Source organism: Cavia porcellus, unplaced genomic scaffold (genome assembly GCF_034190915.1).
Source record: "Cavia porcellus strain 051 isolate PalLab524CR breed Dunkin Hartley unplaced genomic scaffold, mCavPor4.1 scaffold_27, whole genome shotgun sequence".
Lineage (NCBI taxonomy): Eukaryota > Metazoa > Chordata > Mammalia > Rodentia > Caviidae > Cavia > Cavia porcellus.
In genome coordinates, this window is record NW_026947510.1 from 52,748,689 (window position 1) to 52,766,322 (window position 17,634).

Sequence of the window (17,634 nt, forward strand, 5' to 3'; positions counted from 1 at the left end):
GACCAGCCTTGAGCTTGTGTGTCCGTGGAGGGGTAGGGTAGAGGGGTGCCGATTGAAAGCCCCGATTCTGTAAGATGGGAGGACCCGTGGCTCTGTGGCAAGGGGTCAACGAGGGGCCTGAGCAGGGCCTCGGGGCATCACAGGTGGCGTAGCAGACGGGGCACTGCCGAGAGAGGGAGGCTGCGGACAGGAGAATGGGAGGCAGGAAATCCAGGAGACAGTGAAGGACATTCTTGTTACATTTTTTTAAAAATCACTGTTGTGTGAAGTTCACCTGGAACTCGGCATCCTCCATGTGACCTCCACTCAACAGAATGGAGAGTGGGTAAAAGAACGGATTGCCCTTAAAAACAGCCCAGAACCGCTGAAAGCTATTTCTACACACCCGCTCAAGTGCTTTCCCAGTGGTCGATACTTAGAGGATTGAGTTGTTTCGGTGACTGTCTTTACTATACCCATTTTTGGTCCTCAAGGAAACTGAGGCACAGAGAGGTTATACAACTTGCCCCCAGGTCAACCAACCAGTTGGGGGCAGTGGCAGGATTCAAACCCTGGCTTTGGCCTGGGAAGCCGCATTTGTAAGCGATGTCTTCCTCCTGAAGATCCACACGTGGGTGGGAAATAACCCTCATGGGTTGGCAGACAAGAGAAATCCAGAAACTGAGTTCAGGTCGCACAAGGGGAGGTAGAGTCAGCGGTGCCCAGGAGCTGAATAACAGGGTGTGTGTTGCCCCAAGGGACCTCTCCTGCAGCCCAGAGCGGCACGCAGCAGGGAGCACGGGAGCACTGAGGAACTGCCACAGGTCCAGGTGTCCAGGCAGCTGGGGAGGACTTCTGGGGACCGGAGAGAAGGGGTGAAATAAACCTGGGCAGGGAAGCCTTCAGGCCATCCCAGCCTCCCAGGGCGCCTGCCAGCTGCAGCAGACTCGGGAAACAAGAATTGCTGACTGGAAGGGCCCCCACAAGGGACAGACAGGAGCAGAGGCTGGGCTCCTCGGGACGCCTGTCTCTGGCCATGGAGCCCTGAGAAGGCGCATCACAGAAGGAAGGAGACAGTGCTGGATGCTGTGAGCAGCTGGGCGCCCGAAGGCTCTAAGCCTCTTGTGGATTAATTTGTTACCCAGAATCACCACTGTGAGCAGATCATGCACCCCCAGAGGGAACCTCCCCTTTACCTCCAAACCTTCCCCTCCCAGCCACAACCAAGGCAGCGAAATAGGGCAAAGTGAGGGTACTGAGCAGACGCAAGTTCTCCAGGACCCCAGTCACCTCACAAGTCGCAGCTCACAAGGGGGTTGGTATGAATGCCCCAGAGGACACTTTTAGAGGGCCCGAGAGGGCGGAAACGACTGATGCTTATATAGCAGCAGCAGGCCTGTGATTGGCCTAAATCGGAGCCTCCTGATTGTCCAAAGTGATCCACCTCAATCCTTCTGATCTGAGCTTACTGAGTGGTCCAAATTGTTTCAATTAGTCTAAATCCCAGCCTGCAGCAATCAGTACACTTGTGGGGTGCGCAGGACCGCCAGGGCTGTCATGGTGCTGTTTGGCGGAATGTTGGGAGACTTGAGCAGCATTTGGAAACTGTTGTGTTGCCACAGGAAATGCTGGGGCCGAATCTGGGGAAACTTCAGAGAGCCTGGCTGTGCTAACCGCAGCTCACTGGGGTTTGAGTTATTGGACTACTGTTGATGTTAATAATGGGCCGGGGTTGAGATGGCAATGTTAATGCTCACAATGGACCTGTATCCTCCCTGACCTCTGCCAGGTTAGAGTTTATTCCCCCACCGCCTCTTCAGAATGGGGAGCGGTGTGCGGAGCAGGAGGCAGCACTGTAGCTGGCAGCCAGGCTGCCGCTCCTGTCAGAGCCGACCATGAGGCAACCAAAGTTACCAGAGGGGCAGAAGGAGGACACTGAGGCAAGCTGTCCCACTCCCTTCTCGGGGACCACGGGGGAGAGAAGGAAGTCAGGGCGGGGGCACAGGGCAGCTGTTGGCCCAGCCACACCCCCTCTGCTGACCCAGGAAAAGGGGGAGGAGCAGCTGTCTCAAGACAGAGCCACGGCTGTGTGCACACAGCTGTTGGCCTCTTGGGACTGTGGGAACACGGGCTCGGGCAGGAAAGGGGTGTGGGGTGGTGACGTTGTTAGGCCCTGAAACGGGGCCCTCAGGCAGCCCTAAGCAGAAGGCTCAAGGAAGGGAGGCTTCAGCTTCCACAGGGCCAGAGATGCCAGAGAAAGTCTTAACCATCATCATAAATAATCAATAAGAACTTGGGGGGGGGGGCGTTCTGGTCACTTGAATAAGTGCTCTCCAAAAATAAAGACGCACATTAAACAGATTATCCTCATTCATAACAAAGCATATTGAATTAAAGTGAGATGCTATTTTTTCTCCACCAGATTGGTGAAGATTGGAGAAGGGGGGGTCACCAGCACCACCTAGAGTTAGGCAAAGTATGGAGATACAGGATTCTTATGCTACCTCTTGGAAAGACTCTACTTTTTAAAGCACTTTGGGGTTCACGACAATGTTGAGAGGGCTGCAGGGCTTTCACAGGGCCCCCACGACTCCCTCACATGCAAATTGCCCCCCAGCCTGCATCATGGTGATCTTAGCCACTCTGATCCAAGTGTCATGACTTGGGTACTCACACAGAACATTTATTTCCCATAGTTCCTGAGGTTGGGGAGCCAAAGTGCCATCAGATCCAGTGTCTGGGAGACAGGGGGCCCCCTCCCTCTGTCCTCACACAGCAGAATGGATGAGGATCACTGTGAGGTGTCCGAGATAGGGCACCAGCCCCAGTCATGAGGGCGGAGTCCACTCGGGCCTCCTCGTGGTGTGATTAGGATTGGAACACATGCTGTCTGCAGGGACCTGAACATCTGTGACAACTGAGAAACACAGTACCACATCATTGTCACCCAGAATCCACAGGTGACAGCACTGAGCACTCTTGGTGTGGTAGGATGGATGGATTTTAACAAATAAATAATGACACATACCCAGCTTTATCAATAATGCCATAACAGAATGGTGTCACTGTCCTAAGGCAGTCCTCTGTCACCAGGCTCCTGTGAGCCACGATCCAACAGTTTTACCTGTTCCAGTATGGAAACTCTAGGGACTCTCAAAAGGGTGGCCCAGAGCATAGCACCAGCCAATCTGTTGGCTGAGACTCCTGGGAGACACACGAACCAGGAACCTCTGCCAACCTGAGGTCGCCTCTGATGTGTGGTAAAGCATAAGAACCATTGCTCGTGGCCACGATGCCCTGTGGACTCACAGAAAACTCTAGAGAAGAAGCCAGGGTTGGACCTGAGCCCTGGCTCAGGCAGAATGGCAGCCAAATTTCCCCGGCTTGTCATCATTTCAAAGAGCGGTGACGGAGCCCACAATGGCTTCATCACTCAGAAGAAGGATATACCTGACCCCTGAGACAGCTAAGGGGCCGCTTAGCTGAGAGGTGTTAGTCTGAGCTTCCCCTTCCTGGGGCAGAGGGCATAGCCAGAGAGGGAGCTGGCAGGCTCGTGCTGGAGGGGATTCAGGAGTCCCCCACCTGCTGCAGGACAAGCAGCCCCTCAGGGGCTGGAGATAACGGGGACACATCACCCCGGGGAGTCCCTGGGCTCAGAACAGGGCTGCTGGATGCAGGAGGGACAGGACTGCCCAGAAAGGACTTGGGCAATGGCTCCATGCTTGCAGGGAGCTCCACGTAGCCCTCAAAGCCTGGCTTCCCAGGTGTGGGGGCTGCAGGGGTCTCATCAGACAGCCCTGGGCAGAGACCTGGAAAGGGAGCCAGGGGGACAGAGGAAGCCTCTGTGGACAAGGTGAGCGCCAGGTCTGCAGTGGTGACATAATCAGAGGCAACAGCAGGGTGCTCAGGGCCCCAGATCTTGTGGGAAGAATGACTGGGCTGTCCCCTGGGCCATCCTTTGAGCCCTGTCCCTGGCTTCCAGGGTCAGATGCAGGAGGGGCAGGGTCACCCCCAGCTTCCAGGTAGGGGCTGCCCTGGGTGACAGGTCCAGACAGACACTCCCCAGGGGCAGGCTGGGCCTGGCCTGTGGCCTGGGCCAGGGGGACCAGCTGCACCCGTCCCCCGGGGGGCAGGCATAGGTACTCCAGGAGCCTGGCAGTGCTGGCTTGGGCCCTTGCTGGCCTTCGAGGTCAGGCAGGGAACAGCTGTGGGGCGGCCCCAGGTAGGGGCCGTTGAAGTCAAAGGTGGCCAGCTTGTTCCCAGGCCGGCCTTGGGGGGCTGATGGGCCTGGCTGGGCTCTGGGGGCTGCTCTTGGGTCAGGTCTGAGGCGGCCAGAGTAGGACAAGGCTCTGATGGAGGATCACAGACAACTTTGGGGTCCTCTGTGGTAAGAGGTGACACCTCACTGTCCCGGGAATCTGCAGTGCACACCCTGGGGGGAGCAGAGGGGTAAACATTAACAGGACAGTGACTGTGCTGTCCCTCCAGGCTGACAGTAAGGCCACCCTGGGGTGAGGGGCACCAGCTGTCTTCCACACTGAGGGAAGACAGACTGGAGTAAAACCTGCAGGGAGAAGTCAGGGTCACTTCCGTGGCTGTGGGCAGATTTTTCTCATCAGCATCACGGGTGCCAGGACCTGGACCTGGAGGCTGAGAAGTCACAAATGACCCCACTGGGTGACCAAGCTCACTGTACCCCTACAAATGCCATGTGGAGGTATCCAGAAGGCACTGGGAACTGCAGACAACTGGGGGGTCTGCACCCAGTCATGTACATAAGGCAAGGTGGGTACAGAAGAGCAGGATAAGGGAAATCACCTGGGCCAGTCACCTGCCTCAGGCCAGGTCACCTATATGTCCCCTGCCTTGACCTGGGGGTTAGGAAGTTCATGAGCAATCCAGTGCCTCTTGCTTTAGTGCAAAGCCACCTCCTGGGACCTCTTCACAGAGAGCCTCAGGCTCCTCCTCCAGCCCCTCATGAGCACACGGGGCAGCCCCCTGCTCCACAGGGACAGGAGCCCCAGGTCCCACATTCACCTCTCCCATTCAAGGACGAGACTGCCTCTGATGCTCCAGGAAGGAGCGCTCCTGCTAATGAAGGCCATCCTGCTGTCTGGCAGCTGGAGTCCAGCGATTCCATTCTGGAGGAGAAGGACACATGGCCTATGAGTGGGGCCCTGGGGTGGCGGGGAGAGGACAGCCCAGGGGAAATCCAGCGACCCTGGACATGGGACTGATGCCCATGGTCAGGACTGATCGCGAGGCCTAGTGGGCCGAGCTGCCCACCAGCCCACAGGGATCCTGGCAATACGCTGGCATCCCCAGTGTCACCTCACCTCTGCGGGGCCCTGGCTCCCACCACCCCATCACCTGGGAGCTGCTGCCCCTCCTGACTCAGCCTGGCTGTGGGGCCCCATTTCTCAGGTCTCTGTGTGGGTCCAGGCAGAGCTTCTGCAGGGATCGGGGTGTGTGCTCCTCAGGTGCCTAGGGGGCCCCGGGGACCTACTTCCAGCTGCCCGGCTCCCCAGCTCCCAGGACGAGGCCCCAACACCAGGCAGCAGGGGAACAGACAGAAGGGGGTGTGCAGAGCCGGAAGCAGAGGCCCGCCCTGCTCCGCATGTGGGTCCTACCTTGAAGAGGTGGCTCTTGCTGGGGTTGGGGATTTTCTCTTTCACTTCCTGTTCAGCCTGGAACACACCAGGGAGGGGACAGTCACCAGACCCCTCAGGGCCAGCTGCTCCCGTGCCTTGTGCAGAGGGGAAACTGAGGCCCAGGGGCTGAGGGAGGGCAGGAAAGGAGGGAGCCAGGCTGTGCCATTCCTGGGATCCTTGGGTGCCTCACCTGTACCCGTAGAGGCCACAGAAGCGCAGGGCCAGCAGCAGGGCCAGGGTGACCAAGACCAGGACGAGGGCCAGCACCCAGGTGGGCAGCGCTGGGGGGAGCAGGAAGAGAGCAGTTAGGGTGGAGGGCAAGGTGGGCGGAGGTGGGTCCCCAGGGCCCCTGTGGGCCTGTGCTGGTCTGGAGGCCCTGCACTGGGGGGCTGGGTAGGGAGAACATAGGTAGGAGACGAGAGGGGACAGGTCTGACCCCACAGGTCTCCAGTGCAGGACACAGGAGGGTCAGGACGTCCTGAGGAGGCAACCTGGGCCCTGGGCCACAGGCCGCAGGAGCACTGGGGCAGGGGAGGTGGACTGGGCAGGCGGCAGCAAGCAAAGGCCCTCAGGAGCCTCCAGCCGGGCCCACGAGCTCTGTCCCGTGGCCTGCTCCCAGATCCAGCCCTGATTCTGCCTGTCTGTGGCCTCTCCCTGGCCCTGCTCTGTCCCTGCTGCCTGGGACCCTGTGCCTTCCCGCCCCCTCCATCCTCGCTCTGAAGCGCCCAGCGCCTCACACTGTAGGTGTGTGCGGTGCCCAGCATGAGGAGAGGCCAGGGGCACACTCAGACCACAGGTGCACGGAGGTGGCAGGACTGGCCGTCCCAGTCTCACCCGGGTCCACCCCAGGGCTGCTGGACACCTGATATCTTTGGTACATGGACCAGTAGACCCAGGCTGACCAGTCACTGGGCAGTGGCTGCCTTGAAGCTAACTAAACCTAAGGCCTCATTCCTGGGGGCTCAGCCCAGTGTGAAGGGGGCGGGCTGGGGAGACCCTGGCCTGCAGTGTGCACTGACCAGCGACACTCCCTGGGGCCTAGGGACTCTTGAGGGGAAGGCGGTGTAGTGATGCCGGCAGCCTCCCCTCCAGAGCACAGGTGTCCCCCTTGGTGTCCCCCTGCCCAGGAGTGGTGTGCGGAGCCAGGAGACCCACCCCAGTCCGTGGTCCAGCGCTGCTCCTCACTCCACTCGCTCCAGATCCCATTGATGGAATCTTTGGGGATGGGTCTGACCCTCACCCTGGCCAGATAGGTGGTAGCGGGTTCCAGGGGTGGCAGGGGCATGCTGTGGGCGTTCTTCCGTGTCTGAGTCTTGCTGTTCTGTGGGAGCAGGGGCTGAGGCTGAGGCCTGGCTGGGTACGGGGTGCAGGCCTCCCCTCCTTTGTCTCGCTGGTCCCCTATTGGGTCAGCTCAGCCTCTGACAGCACAGGAGGGGAGGCAGGGATCAGACCCCACAGAGGCCTTCCACCTGGCCACCTGTTGGAAACTCCTGTGCCTCTCAGGTATCTGTGCACCCGAATCCCTGCATACCCAGGCTGGGGAGCAGGTTGACAGGGCTGCAATCTGAGATAGGAGCTCAGGTGCCCAGCCTGCTCCTCGGTCCACACTGCTCAGTCTCCTGCCTCCCCACCACCTGTCCTCAACCTCCAGGTCACCTCTGAGCCCTCCTGGGGCTCTGAGGAGCCTGGGGTCTGCACAGACTTCACTTTGGGGGCAGCTACGCTTCCATGGAGGCAAAGTCCCTAGGATCTGGTGACTTCAGGAGGACCTTCATCTCAGGGGCGTCCACCCAACCTGCCCTTAGGGTGTCTGTCCCTCGCAATTCAGCCTCGCTGTGGTCCTGTGCCTGGTCACATCCCCTCTCTGAGCCTCGGTTCTACTCCAAGAGATGGGACTGCAACCACTGTCTTCACAGAGGTGGACTCTTGGCCAGTCACCTCTGTGGCCAGCCCTAAGGGCAGGGTCCTCCTGGGAGGCTCTCTCCCTCTCCCCTGCCTGCCCCTGAGCCAGGCACTCACCTCCCACGAGGCCGTGTCTTTCCGGTACTGGACCTCAAACTCGAGACCTTTTTGGATTTTATTGATTTCTTCCCATTGCAGGCTGTAGCCCTCTCCCTCCTTGGTCACATTGAGAGTTGGGGGCTCCATCTGGACTGGAGGGAGGAAGTGTTTTAGGGGGTGGTCATGACCTCCACCCTCCAGCGGGCCATTCTATTGTCCAAGCCAATCACAGGGGCCCTCTCTGCTCCCATGAGCCTCACCTGGTCCTGCCCACCTGGACAGCTCTCCTGGAATAAAGATCAAGTATCTCCATTTTGCTAACCCACGCACTCACATGCACGGAGCTGGCTAGGCCACTGCTCTTAGCCTTCAGCTGGCTTTAAGCAGTGTAAGGAGGTGGCTGGGGTGCTGACATATAATTTGAAGCTAGGCGACAGGCACTGTTTTCCTGACCCATGATTCCTAAAAAGGATGCTTGAGCCAGGTGGGACAGAGCCACCTCTCCAGGGCTGTCAGCTGGGATAGAGCCCCGAGATAAGAGGCCACGACTTCCCAGGGCAGGAGTTTACACATCAGAGCTGAAGTCCACGCACATTCCTGAGCTCCTGCCCTGAGCCAGGCACAGGAATGTTGCAGCTAATAACGCAAATCTCTCCCCTTGTGAAGGCCAGCACGATAAAGAAGTATGTTGTAGTGTGGATGATGATTACAACTGGGGAAAATTCAGGTGGAGAAAGAGGCCAGAGCCAGAACAAGTGAAAATACAATTTTCCAAAAATAATTCGCAGAGAGTGGCATTGGAACAAAGGTCTCAAGGAGGGGAGGGAAAAGCCAGGCAGATTCAAAGGCAAAGTGTTCCCGCAGAGAGCAGAGCAGGTGCAAAGTCCCTGGGGCAGGCGCATGCCCAGAGATGCCCCCTCTTGTGAGGGACCATGAGCCTGGAGAGCACTGTGGACATGGGGCGTGACTGTGTGGTAGGAATGCTGGGAAGGTTCCGGGTAGTGGGGGGCACAATTGGCCCGTGTGCTAACAGAGACAAAGCTGGAGGAAGAGGAAGGCCGGAAGGAGGGAGACCATCAAGGGGGCAGGGCCAGGATAAGGGCGTGGCCAGCTCAGGCTGGGGCAAAGCACCACAGAAACAAACTTAGAATCAGCAGGTTTCACAGGTGGAGATGGTGGCATCGGCTGGTGCACAAGACACGCTTTAGAAGGAGCCAGGGCGAGGAGCGCAAGGGTACTGCTCTGTCACTGGCCGAATGAGCCCGGTAGAGAGGAGGGGAGGAGGGGGACAGCCGGGGAGCACGGCCCTGTGAAGTGACCACTGGGCACCCAGGGCAATGTAGGGAGGGCAGAGGAGCGGAGAAGAGGTGCTCAGGACACAGGGCCTTAAAATCAAGTGGAAAACTCAGTGAAGACGGCGGAGGAGGGGACAGTTTTCAGAATCATTCTGGTTCATCATCAAATGAAGCCATGAAATGTTAAAATGATTTCCAACACACACTTGAATTACTACTGTTCGTTTTCAGTGGATGTTCTCACTTTCTTGACCAACAGAAGGACCGAGGCTGAGGAGGCCTGGGTCTCCTGGGTGACCCAAGGACCCCATGCGGTCCCCACAGCCCACAGGGAAGCAGGACGGACTCACTGTGGTTTGAGCTCTTTATGAATTTCTCCCCATTCCGCGGACGCACAGTCACAGTGTACTGGCTGTGAGGCTCGGAGCTGGACACTCGGATCTGGCAGGAATGGTGGGTGTAGATGTCACTGAGCTCCTCCTTCTGCACCTGGGGACATTCCTGCTCCCTGAGGAGCACACAGTTGGGGTCAGGGAGCAGGGGCACCACGGAGGGCTAGACCTGAGCTGGGCAGGGGGGATAGGAGGAGGTTTGGGCATGCCAAGGCTAGAGTAGGAAGGGACGGAAAAGGGACACTCACCCTGCATCCGGGCTGGATCTGTAGAAGAGGCCAAAGGAGACCGAGCTGGTCACCTGCGACCTCACCTCCCAGGAGCAGCTGAGCGTGTGGGCCCCATCGAAGACGCACTGCAGGTTCTGGGGCTGGGCCTGGTCCCCTGTGTGGAGACAGCCCTTGGTCACTCCCCTCCCTCACACCATGGTTGTGGGGACAGCCTGTGACCACCACAGGGAGACCACGAGCTTGGGGATAATGTGATCAGATGCCGCCCGCACTGTGGCCCTGCAGTCCCCGTGCCCACAGCTCCAGGAATCTGTTCCCAAGGATGGCACGGTCTTCATGAGTGAAGCCCTCATGATGCATGGTGGCCGGTGACGCAGCTGCTGTGATGACTGCAGCTGTCACTGGTAGAACCTCGCAGGAGCTGACCCGGAATGTGCATCAGACCTGGAGTCTGACGGGTCAGAGGTCCCCAATGCTGGGGAGCACATGCAGCACCCTGGCTTGGAAGGCCACCGGTGTGGCCTCAAATCCCCACACAGGACGTTAAGGAGCTGCCCTGCCCAGGGGCACAGGTCCAATCGCATCCCTTACCTGGCTGCGAGCTCCAGCTCACCTCGGGGCTCCACTGGCTGGGCCTTCCTGAGAAGCTGGAGCCCCGGGCCAGCCGGGTCCGCACTCGGGCCACGTAGGTGCTGCTAGGCAGGAAGAGCTCGGGCCCCAGGGCCGCCTGGGAGGAGTTGGAGTGCAGGGTGCTGGCACTCTGAGGAGAGAGGGAACATTGTGGGGGGTGCTGCCCATGTGTCCCTCGGGGCTGGGCACAGCTTAGTCCGGGTCCTACCTCCCAGGGCTCGTGAAGCCTTTTGTAGACCACTTCAAACTCCAGGTCCCTCTGCGACAGCCAGGACGTGTGGGGACCCTCAAGGGCCACACTCCAGGTCAGCAAGACTTGGTCCCCAGAGGTGTTGATCTGGACGTCCTGGGGCGGAGGTGGCTGCACTGTAGGGACAGGAAGCAAAGGGCCTGTGAGGCTGCCCATGGGGACACGCGGCCTGCTGTCTGAGGGGGACACACACAGGTCCCTGGACCAGCGCTGCCCTGCAGCTGAGGACCGTGAGCAGGACCCTCGCTGTGCAGCCTGGGGACTCCACCTGAGCACTGTGTGCTGGACTGTGACAGCAGTGACAGCTGCAGGGGCTGGGACTCAGCTCTCTGTGGAGCCTCCCCTCCCAGCCCGCAGTGCCACCTCCTGCCCAGCAGAGGGCACTGCGGTCACACGCCTCCCTCTCCTGCTGCCCCCTCTCCCACCTCCAGGTCCCAGCCAGGGCCCCTGATGAGCATCAGTGTCTCCCCTCTAGGAGCCTCTGGGATCCCTGCTCCTTGTCCCTGCTCTTCCCTCCTTCTAAGCCCGAACCACGATCCCTGGTGCCGGAAGGGTCTGTGGTTTCCATGTTGCCCCCTTGGTAAAGGAGAGGCTTGGGGAGGCTCTCGCCGTCCTTTCCTGTCTTCAGGCCTGACGTGCAGCTGCTTGGTGAGAGGGGAAGGGGGGAAAGGAGAATTGAAGGAAGGAAGGAAGGAAGGAAGGAAGGAAGGAAGGAAGGAAGGCAAGAATGGAGGGTTGCCGGCATGTGCAGTCCTGGGGCTCCCAGGTGTCACTGTCCACCGCTCAGTCACCCTGCTGGGACCTCCTGGGCTCCTACAGAGGCTGCACTCCCCAGCCGTGGCTCTGGGCTCGAGGAGCTCTTTCCTGTTGCCGGGCATGACTCACACCCAGAGCATCCTACAGCAGCACGTGAGCGTCCTATGCTGGTCACGGGATGTGGGGGTTAGAGCAGGTCCCAGCTAGAGCCCCACGGGGGCCATTCGCCCATGATGGCAGGTGCACAGCAAGCTGCCACCTCCTTCCTCCCCGCCAGGACAGGCATCGCCCATGAATCCCAGCATCCCTAGCCCAGGCCCGACATGGAGTGGGCGTCTGGCTCAGCGGAGAGCTCCAGGAAGCTGCCGCCAGCTGGGGGGACGGGGCCAGCTCCACCTTTTAATGGGGCTTCAGTCGTTTTATTCTACTGGCCCATTTCACAGACGGAGCAAGCGATGGAGGCAGGGAAATGCCCATGATCTCGCCTGTGGGAACCTCCGGGAGAGGAGATCTCCGTCTGTGTCCTCCTTTGTCACCTACAAGATTCCAGTGGCCAGAACTGTCTCCTGACTCGCACCTGTCCCCGTGTGGTCAGTGCCTTCCTCTCTGTCCCCTGACATGGCTCACTGCTCTCCCCTGTCCCCTTTTGGAATCTCCGTGTGCCCAGTGTGGGAACAGAGTCTGTGCTGTGGCCGGCATTTAAACACTCAGCTCCTCTGTCCCTCCTGGTTGCCAGGTCCCCTCCAGGCTTCTTCCTCTCCATGAATCCCGCTGGCTGCTGAGCGCCCACCGCAGCCCCGCTCTCCTCTCACAGAATCCTGCCTTCTGCTTCTGCCCCCCTCGCCTGGCCTGACTTCCTCAGCGTCTGAACATGTGACATCTGCCACAATCCTCTAGGTCACATGTTGTCACGCTGGCCCAATGGATGCATCTGCCCACAGCTGTTGTATGGCCAGAGAGCTGGGAAGAACTTGTATATAATTTTTTATAACTGATACCTATAATCTTGCCGTGGATAGTGGTATAGGGGCATAATCCAGCACTTTGGGAGACTGAGTAGAAGAATGATAAATTTAATCCCTGCCGGGGCAACTCAGTCTGTATCTCATAATAAAAAATGAAAGAAACATTTGTGGCTGCAGTGCAGTGCAAAGGCCCTGGGTTCAGTTTCACCAAAAAAAAAAAAAAAAAAAAAAAAAAAAGAATCAGCTTTGGCCATGCACGAAAATGAAATCCAATTTGTGTCCATGGATGACGTTTTATAGGACATGGCCCACTGGCCGATGTGTGTCACTACTATGGCCTTCTTATCACAGTGGCAAGGGAGGAGACACAGCAGAAACCAGCTTGGCATGCAGGCGAAACCACTTCTCTTTGGCCCTCTATCAGTGCTGCAATGGCAGGGATTCCTGTCCTTCTTCAGGCCCTGCCTGTGCCCCCACTTCTTCCTTCCATTATCCAGCATGGGAACCGTGACAGGGTCTTCCCAGCATGCTGCCCGCCCAGCCTCCTGGCCCTTGCACGCACCACCACCCTGCCAGGAAGGCGCCTCCCTCCCCGTGCTCCTCCAGGGCCTTCAGTGCTCAGCAGCAAAGCTGCTTCCTTCCTTCTGGGAAGCCTGCCCGATGGCCCAGGCCCGCTGCCCCCTGCACGCAGCACACAGGACAGTGTCTGGTGTTTCCTGGGCTTCAGGCTGCAGCTCTGGCTCCTGGGGAGGACCCCCCTCATCCCAGAAGAGCAGCTTGTCTCAGAGGGGTCAAACCCCTGCCCTGTCCAGGCCGCAGCTTCCCCAGGCCGTGGCCGACGCAAGAGGTTGAGCAGAGCATCCCAGGTCGATGCCAGGAGCTGAGGACCAGGGCGGGATCTGAGGTGGGAACAGATCTGCCTGGGCCACCAGGGAGGCCTCGGGCAAAAGGCTGGGGTGAAGCTGAAAGGCAGTGACGGGGGCACCTCTCTGATGCTGTTTGGAGAAGAGGACAACAGTCGCGGTCTCCCCCAACACCAGCCGCACACACGGGCTTGGCCTGGCACCCAAACCTTACTCACAGGAACCCCTCTCCCCCCAGCCTCACGGAACAGCCCTGCCTGGAGCCCAGCGAGTGAAGGGCCGGCCGCTCCTCCTGCCACCGGGAGCACACGCAGCCCTCGTCCTGCCGATGGCCGTGCGCACCCAGCCAACCCTGCTGGTGTCCTGGCCTCCGAGAGCCCAGTGCACCCCTGGGCCTAGGGAGGTGACAGCTCGGTGTCTGAAGGGCAGGAAGGGCTGGGCCTGTGATGGTGGCCAGGCCTGGGAACCCCGCTGGCCCTCACGGGCCTCACCACCGAGGCACCATGGCAGGAATGAGAGGCCCGTGGCCACTCAGCTTCCACGTGAACCTGTGGCCGGGCTCCCTGGGGGGAAGCTGTCAGGGTGGGGTCTGGGGGCTGGGTGGTGGCGGCAGCAGCCGGGGCCGGGCAGGCAGCCTGGCTGTGGCTCTCCTGTCACACCTGCTCTAACGGCTCCATCACAGGACACTTATCCAGGACAGTGTCTCCACCCCTCGGCCACTCACTGCCTGGTCCTTCTGCCCTAGCCCTGCTGTCCCTGGTACCCGCTGTCTGTGCAGGGACCCAGCCCTGGCAGGGGCGCCAGCTCTCACCATGCCGAGGCAGCGTCACCATGAGCTGGTCATTGAGAGGCCGGTCTGGCAGGAATGAGAAAACGGTGCCCAGCGCATTGAACCCCCTGTGGGGAATGACACACCTTCTGGGCACACAGTGAGGAGCCGGGCAGCGTGACCAGGGCATGTCCTTAGTGAGCTCACAGGACACCGGCTGGGACTGGTTCCTGTGGAGAGAGCACAGGGTTTCATGATCCGACCCAGATCCATAGGAGTCATTCGTTCACTCATTATTTACTGTGTGCCAGGCCTTGCAAGGGGCCAGCAGTGATCCCTGCACATGCAGGTGCCCACCCACAGAGCCAGCACCTGGTAGGAGGGGCACCCACTAAACCCCTGGGGGCACGGAGTAGGGGAAACCCTCTCCTGGGTGAGTAAAATTGGGGAGAAGGCCGTGTGATATCAATAGGACCAAGGCGAACCCAGAATGGAGAATCAGGGGCAGTGCTGTGAGCCCGAGACAGGACCCTGGAGGGTCCCACCAGGCAGGGGCAGAGGCTCAAAGATGAAAGACAGAGAGAGTCACTACGTGGAGGAGGCACTGCAGGGAAGGTGGGGTCACAGACCGCTGAGAAGTGGCCTTGAGTCAGCTGAAGGGGCTCATGGGTGACACCCTGAAGTCATGGGGTGGGGCCTTACAGAGCTGGTCCAAAGTGAGGGGGGTCCCCAGAGAAGCCTTGGAAGCTGCCATGCAGGAGCCTGGAGAGGGGGGCTGTGGGGACGCGAGGTGGGAGCTGCCCTGGTGCCTCAGTCAGCACTGACATCTAGAAGGGCGTCCAGCACGTTTGCAAGGTGACTGGGTGTGATCCCGGGAGACCGCAGTGCCAGTGACACTGGGAAGGTGGGGACGTTGGTGGCAGTGATGACCTGTGGGATCTGGGCTCAGGCCTCAGAGAGCAGCTGGGATGGGGATACACTGCCCTGGCAGGGAGGGTTCAGAGCCCAGCAAGCACTGGCTGGAGCTCCTGGTGCCTCTGTCTCTGTCCCGTGCTATCCAATCCTACCCAGCACTGGCCCTGCCACACCCCTGCAACCCCATAGCCCTAAGCCAGGCACCCCAGACAGAGCAGCTCATGCTCCTCCCCCACTTGTCCCCTTCACTCACGCATTTAGCCGGTGATGGAGGGTCACGTTGATGAGCTGCTCGGCGGCCGCCTCCGCCGCCCAGCTGCACACGATGCGGCTGGTGTAGTCATTGTAGCAGCGCAGGGTCTGCAGCGGGACGGTGTCTGCAGGAGAGGCAGGAGGGTCACCCTCCCCTCCGGCCCCTGTCACCACCCCCACGCATCGCCAGGGTGCACAGCCCTGGGGAGGGGACCCGGTTCCTGCAGAGCCCTGGGCAGGGCAGCTCTGTGGGGGCTCTGGCTGAGGACCCCTCTCTTCACAGAAACACAGCTGATCCCCAGGCCATTACTGGGCCCTGTGTGCTGGCCCCAGGACAGCTGCCCTGGAGAGGGGACACATATCAGCACAGCCCCACCCCACCCCCATACCTCAGGTGCCACCCCAGGAGAGGCCCCACCAGGCCCACCCTTGGGCTGCTCTCTGTCCTCTGCCTGTCTGGCCTGGGTTAGGAAAAGGGACTGTCATTCTTGAGGTGGTGACAGAAGCCAGTGTCTGGGGGCACTGAGAGGGTCCCTTTTGTCTCTGGAGCCCCAGGAGCACCCCAGGACGACCAGACGCACAGGCTGCTGCAGAGGAAGCTTCAGGCCAAGACCAGCAATGGGGTCCAGAGGCCTCCAGGAAGCAGAGTAGACCCCCAGGAGGTGGGCCCCTCAAGTGCCACAGTGAGGTGGGCAGGCAGGGACTCGGTCCTGCTCGCAGGGGCCAGGGAAGGGTGAGCAGGGTATATGGGAGCCCCGAAGAGGACCCAGGTGACCAGGCCTGAAGGAAAGACGGGGGTGACACAGGGAGGGAGAGCTGCGGGTGTCCAGGAGCTTACAGGGTCCAGGGGCTGACCTTGGCGGGGTCAGGAGTGAGGTGGGGGGTGAGGGGGAGGAGCCTCAGACTCACCCTCTGAGCCTTCCACCCTGGGCCCCCTGCACAGAAGCAGCAGGGCCATGAGGAGCAGTCCTGGGCAGGGCGCCATCTCCTGGTGGGCTCTGGACCTGCAGGTGGGTGGCTGGTGGGCCCTGGCTATGGACAGAGGGGCACCCTCACTGCCCAGAAGTTTCCTGTTGCGGCCAAGTCGGGACGGCTGGTGTCCTACGCCACCAGCTTTTTTTCCATCCAGCAGCAACCATTCCTCCCTTGGACCTGAGAAATTGGATACAGGCCAGTAGGGACCTTCGGCCCTCTCTGCATGGCAGAAAAAAGGCCATGACGGCGTTTGGGAGACCGAGGCTCCTGCTTCCTCCTCTCTGGCTCTTGCTCCCTCACCTGCCCGGGGTTGCTACAAACCAGGCTGCATCCTCTGCTCTGGGGTTTGTACCCAGTGCTTGGTGCTGAGCCCCAGTCTCTTTGGGGGGTCCTCCTCCCGTGGAAAGAGGCTTGTGTGCCTGTCAGGATGCGCAGATCCCTTTGGGCCATACCTCATGATGCCAGCTACTCTGTGCGCTGCCCTCCCCCAGGCCTGAGGCTGCCCTGCCCGTTCCCAGTGCCCGGAACAGGTGGAGGTCACTTGGTGATGTCACTGGAAGAGTCAGATCTGCATCTGCCCTTCCTTAAATTCCTAAAACCTACAGAGGACACAATATTGCACACCTGCACACACACTGGGACAACTGCCACAATGGGGCCAGCTGTAAACCCTGTGGCTGCTGGCAGGGGGGAGCAGAGAGAGGAGGGAGGAGGGACAGAGACGGAGCTTTCTCCTCTCCAGCCACACCCACCAACTCGTCCCCTCTTTCTCTATCTCTAGACAAACCCACATCTTGGATTCCACTAACTCTAACCTGGCCAAACCAGCAGAACCCACTTAAATTCAGGACTGTGATCCGGGGTGGACCCTCAATGCTGCCAGGAACCCCTGCAGTGCGGGCAGCTCAGCCCCGTGCCTCACCCCTCAGCTCCCCAGCAAGCTGCTCCCCTCAGCTCCCGCACCCAAAGCTGTCCCCTCTGCCCCCCTCACTGCCCGAAACCCCAGCCCTGGGGCCGCACCAGCCCTACCTCTGTGGCAGGACAGGACTACTCCTCAGGGAGCCTCCAGACGGCTGTGAGCCTCTGCGGCTGTCGGCTGTCGGCTGTCGAGAGGAAACAGAACCAGAAAGAGGAAGCAGAGCCTGTTTCCATGCACAAGTCCTCTCACTGGCATCGCCCCACTTCTTGGAACTGTGAGCGCCAAGATAATAACTTTTTTATTCCAGCCCTGACTACTTTGCAAATGTCTTGTCTACTTTTCTCTTGTTGCTGGGACAAAATACCCAGCACCCAAAATGAAGAAAAGAAAGGTTTATTTAGCTCACTGTTTGTGGAGGTTTCAGTCCTGGCTCCAGAGCAGGTATAGCACAAAATCTCTGTCTCCTCCTCTTGCAGAGGGTGAGAATATTTACAAAGTAACAACCCTGGCTCCCTGCTAAGTCTTTTAGTTAAACTTCTAAACTGCTCGAGTGGACACAGTGTATCAGCCATAACATCAAATGTTGCTCCTGCTAACTGGCTCTGTCTCTCTGTGAACTCCTACGCAGGCTTCAGTCTCTGCTCAGACAGAGCCTCCTCCAGGCAGCCCTCTCTGATCTTCCCAGGCACTGTTGGCTTCCACCTGTAGTCTTGCTTACTGTGGGACTTGGTTCACTTTCTCTCCTGTCACTTGGCCCTGTCTCCAGGCCCCACCTGTTTCTTGGAGATAATT

General features: G+C 59.5%; 1 protein-coding gene and 1 long non-coding RNA gene across 3 annotated transcripts; one reads left to right on the forward strand and one right to left on the reverse strand.

Annotated features, from left to right (window-relative positions):
- Positions 1 to 2,641: 2,641 nt before the first annotated feature.
- LOC100729545 (cytokine receptor common subunit beta-like) lies at positions 2,642 to 17,104 on the reverse strand. Its single transcript, XM_063238469.1, is given in 18 exon segments — positions 2,642 to 3,890; positions 3,893 to 4,129; positions 4,132 to 4,272; positions 4,275 to 4,411; positions 5,017 to 5,120; positions 5,610 to 5,653; positions 5,656 to 5,666; positions 5,821 to 5,911; positions 6,786 to 6,951; positions 7,650 to 7,783; positions 9,277 to 9,434; positions 9,567 to 9,702; positions 10,140 to 10,308; positions 10,387 to 10,544; positions 13,824 to 14,011; positions 14,950 to 15,073; positions 15,858 to 16,100; positions 16,953 to 17,104. Coding segments are annotated over 17 exon segments (2,418 nt in total). The 5' UTR covers positions 15,934 to 16,100; positions 16,953 to 17,104; the 3' UTR covers positions 2,642 to 3,546.
- Positions 10,590 to 12,313, forward strand: LOC134473594 (uncharacterized). 2 transcript variants are annotated; one of them, XR_010043905.1, is made up of 3 exons: positions 10,590 to 11,076; positions 11,628 to 11,774; positions 11,921 to 12,313. It is a non-coding gene; the product is annotated as an uncharacterized LOC134473594 (long non-coding RNA). The 2 variants fall into 2 exon arrangements; XR_010043906.1 differs by having other exon boundaries at positions 11,628 to 12,313.
- Positions 17,105 to 17,634: the final 530 nt, after the last annotated feature.